The sequence below is a fragment of the Parasteatoda tepidariorum genome, chromosome 4 (assembly GCF_043381705.1).
Source record: "Parasteatoda tepidariorum isolate YZ-2023 chromosome 4, CAS_Ptep_4.0, whole genome shotgun sequence".
Classification (NCBI taxonomy): domain Eukaryota; kingdom Metazoa; phylum Arthropoda; class Arachnida; order Araneae; family Theridiidae; genus Parasteatoda; species Parasteatoda tepidariorum.
The window spans coordinates 24,570,198-24,575,148 of NC_092207.1; the positions used below are offsets into that span (position 1 = coordinate 24,570,198).

Here is a 4,951-nt window from a genome sequence, read left to right on the forward strand (position 1 = left end):
ATTTGTTATTCCATAAAGCATTTTATATTTTAGGCAATAACTCTTTGAGATTGATTATACATTTATTATTTGTTATGATTGTTATGATTGTGAAATTGATTACACATTTTTTAAAAAAAAAGCTTATTATCATTTAAGGAGTGTCAAAATAGAAACCTGTAAATTAGATTTTTTGTCTATTTTCATGCTAATTCTCTACACTAGTATTTGAAAAACATAATCAATTAACTCGTTAAAGAAATTTTGTGGATTTGAGTGAAACAGTGTCACAATTTATAAAACAGAAGAGATGAAGATACTTACTAAAAAGTTTACAATTGATAATAACAACTTGCATAAGTGTGGGGAAATCATTTCATGCGCTGTAAAAGAAATCCGTTAGAAAGTCCTATTTTTATCGGTCATAAAATCTGATATACCGTAATTTTTACAGTAATAATTACCGTAAAATCACTGAATCACACTAATTAAATAAATATTACTGTAAAAGTTTCGGTATAATATTTAAAGGTTGAAATGGATTTTACGGATGATTTTCCCTAAGTGCTGTATATTTATACTGTAATTTTATCCTGAATTCTTTACAGTGAGCTCCTGGGAAGAAATTTTTTTCCTAAATATGAAAAATCACAATCATGTTTTATTTCTTAGGGTAGCTAGAAAGTAAAATAACAAAATTATTTCCTTATATTTTACTAAATAATGTAAAAAAATAGTTTTTATTTGCTACGTAATGTAAATATATTGTAATGTTGTTGTATGATTGCAGAAATACATTGCAGAAATACATTTCTGCAATACATTGCAGAAATTGTGTGTTATCGACCTTGTTCAAAATATACTTATTTCCTCATTTTAACTCTCCAATCAAAAGCTTCGCAAGGAGGTAAATTAGTGAGATTTCTCCGCAAGAACTGGTATAGGGTTTGAGAAATGCAAGACTATCAAAGAGTTAAGAGAGTCACTTTTTGGCCTAAATAAGAAAAGCAATAAGAAAAAATGTATAACAAAGGAAAAACTTGATGCCTGTACAATGTTTCAATAGTTTTTGCTTGTACCTAAAAATAGTGATCGGTGTAAAACTGAAATCGATCTTACTCTTTATGAAAACAATACAATGATGTACATTGCAATACTTTTTAGTTGATAGTTTCGTTAGTTTAATTTAAAATAAACTTGTGATTATTTATGTTCGATATAAATACGTATATAAATGTAGAGCCTCTTTTATTAGTTATTATTTGATCAAGTCAATGAATAAAAATGAATGAGTGTGAGAATCAGGAATATGAATGAGATTTAAGGGAACTTAATCATTTGTAGTGGTTACACATCTTTTTTTGTTTTATAAATATAAAATTAAATCTATAATTTTATTTATTTAATGTCAAAATTATAAATATTTCAAACATATTCATACAGAATATCTGGCTGCTTTTTTTAACATGCAACTTCAGAATATCATTTCTGAGCGAAATTATATTATATGACTGAGTGAGTGAGAAAAATAAACAAATATAACAAGATTTTGTTTGCATGCAATGCCAGAATATCATTTTTTTAAATATAATATGTATATTACATGACTAAGCGAGTAAAAAGAATGAACAACTTTAACAAAAATTCGTTCGCATTTAACGCCAGAATATCGCTTCTGAGCAAAATTATATTATGTGACTGAATGAGTGAAACAACTATGACAAGAATTCATTTACATGCAATGCCAGAATATCGTTTCTGAGCTAAATATGTATATTATATGACTGAGTGTGTGAAAAGAATAAACAACAACAAGAATTTGTTTGCATCCAACTCCAGAATATCATTTCTGAGCTTAAATGTGTATGTTAAATGACTGAGTGGGTGAAAAGAATAAAAATTTATTTGCATGTAACGCCAGACTATCGTTTTTGAGCTACATATGTATATTTTATGACTGAGTATAAACAAGTTAGTTCAGTGAACAAGTTTATGAGTGTCAAAATGTAATGATGAAGTCTATTGGTTTCCGCGAAACTGTAATTTTTTTCTTTCAATATGAAGAATTAATTTAATGAAATTCATATCTTTTCAATTAAACCTTACATAAGTTATAATTCATAGTTTTTACATGCTTTAGCTTGTCTCAAAATACCCTTAAATAAATAAAATAATAATTATGTTTAAAATAATAAAATAAATAATCCAAGAAAAGTAGATTACTATTTTAGTTTTTCCTTTAATATTATCAAGTTTTATTTTGATGTTTTGTAAGTTGCTCTAAATATTTTATTCTCTGTATTGCTGCATACTATATTATTATCTGTATACTGCCAGATATACTAAATCGTAATAAATTATACGTTTTATGTAATAATTAGTTAAAGGTTTTAAAATCAAAAATATTTTTAAGTATAAGCAAATGTTTAAGAGTGAATTAAATAATATATTTTCTAGCATTTAAAAACTAACTTATTATCTTATTTAATCCTTTTCTCAGTAAGCAGAATTCAGTAATAGAATCAATAATCTTTTAATACCACAACCTTGAATAGAGTGCCGAATAAAATCTATTTTTAGAGATTCCCTCATCTGCTTAACACACAAGTATAGAACTCGAAGACCGTTAAATGGTTTCTCATGTTTTGAATCCATTAAAATTCGTTATTATTTCTCACACTTTCTTTTCTGAGAACACATTTGAGAGCGTAAGGCAAAGAAAAAAAAAGCATTGCCAATAAGTTAATTCAATTAATTGCCAATAAACGATTCTTTAACTTTCCTTGGCGAAAGCTATGCTAATGTATAAACGGAACTAGCATTTTTGATATCTGGGAGAACGGAGTTCTCCTGTGGGGGGGGGGGGGGCTTTTCCNGGGGGGGGGGGAGGCTTATCCCTGCAGCCACACATTCCGGACCCTTACAAATTCCTTATATTTAATATTCTTATATGCATAAAAATGAATATTTCTCTTTACTTTAGAATTCCATATTATTTCAAAAATAAAACACTTTTTTAGTATTTATCTAATTTAATTTTTCGCTATATTTTAGTATCGTCACACTCTGGACGCATAATTAGACGCAATTATCAATAATTGGACGAATAGATAATAATAATTTCCTAAAATGAATTCCTCGACATATTTCTTCAAACACTGTTTTCCACGAACAACCAAGATTCCTCAACTTTTGTTAATCATCATTTCCGGGAAAAATTTTCTACAAATACTGTCTTCCTTCAACTAATGTTAAATGCATCAACCTCTTCAGTGGAAACTTTACATTATCAACATCGACAAGCCTTTCATCACGAATTATTTTACATATTCAGTGGCGTAGCGAGGGGTGGGCAAGGGGGGGCATCATGCCCCGGGCGCTACTCACAAAGGGGCGCCAAATGGTCCGCAAAACAAAAAAATTGCTGGATAATTTTTTTTTATTAGAATTGATTTCTGGAAAATATATTTTAAATTATTGCCAGTGTAATATAATAAATGTTAATTCATAAATATTATTCATAATATTTAATATTTAATTCATATTAAATATTATATTAAATTCATATTAAATATAATTCAATATTTAATTCACGTCCTTGTCATCGCGCTCTGCTTAGAATAAAAATGAAATGTTATTAAATATTAAATGTTATATATAAGTTTAATGTCAGCATAAATTATATTGTATATTTCACTATGTTACTACCTTTCAAGTTCAAGGCATTCTTGGTAAGTAATAAATCAAATAAGATTACTTACTACATCTACTCGACGATTCTATTATTAAGTGAATAGAGTATGAAAAAATTTGTTAACAGAAAAATTTGTTGTTCTCATATTTGTCACCACAGATTCAAAATGAATTCATTCATCTTCTGGCATCTACAGTTCGAAATCAACTAATAAACGATATCAAAAGAAATAAATATTATGGACTTTTGTTTGATTCAACTCCTGATATCTCTCATCGAGAACAAATGTCCCAAGTCGCTAGGTATGTAGATGCTGATTTTATCAATAAAAAAGTTTCCATCAAAGAATCTTTTTTGAGTTTTATTGAAATACATGCTAAAGATGCAGCCTCGATCGAAAATACAATTTTAGAGAAATTAAATTACGATGAAATTTCATTAACAAACTGCAGATCACAATGTTACGATAATGCTGCCGTGATGGCAGGTCACACATCTGAAACGCGATGGAGCGCCAGAATACAAGCGGTTATCGTTATCATCTATGGGCTAGAGAATATAAAAGAACTAATAGAAAAATTAGCAGAGCACACTACCACTACAAGTGACAACAGAAGTGAAGCTACAATTCTGTTGCAAAATATACTAACCTTTAGTTTTATAACTTTAGTTCATTTCTGGTATGAAATCTTAAGAAGGATTGATCGTGTGCAGCTCAGATTACAAGATCCTAGAATGAATTTTAGAGAAGTGTTCCATGATCTTGAATCATTAGCGACTGAACTAGCCGAAATTTGAGACAAGCTCTGTAAAGAGGCAATAGAAAAAGCAGAGTCTCTTTGTGAAAAATGGGATATGGATACAACAATACGTGCCTGGAGAATTGGCTATGGTGGTCTTTCCGCAGAAAGTGAAATTTCTCGCGTTATGAAAAGCACTCTTGATCGTCTCCAACAAGAAATGTGTACACGATTAAGTGACCTTAATTTCAAATTTGGATTTCTACTAGACGTTGAAAATTTATTAAACAAGGATAATGTTGATAACGACCTTGAAAAAAAATTTTAAAAATCTGGGTGAATTTTATAATACAGATTTCAATGTAATAGAACTTTTTATCAAAATATGTGACAGCAAAATGTTACTCCGCAGTAGAAAAGAAATTAAACCTAAAACTCCATTAGAATTTCTTACTTTTATAATCAATCTCGAATGGAGAAGATGTTTTTCCAAATCTGAGAGCGGCATTTCAAATACTCCTGACTATCTCAGTATCAA

At 28.9% G+C, this 4,951-nt stretch overlaps 1 protein-coding gene across 1 annotated transcript; it reads left to right on the top strand.

The window, feature by feature from the left end:
• The first annotated feature begins 3,677 nt into the window (after positions 1–3,677).
• Positions 3,678–4,471, top strand: LOC139425353 (zinc finger MYM-type protein 1-like). Its single transcript, XM_071179580.1, has 2 exons — positions 3,678–3,710; positions 3,833–4,471. Exons 1-2 carry the CDS (start codon positions 3,678–3,680, stop codon positions 4,469–4,471), a joined length of 672 nt encoding a protein of 223 aa, XP_071035681.1.
• Positions 4,472–4,951: the final 480 nt, after the last annotated feature.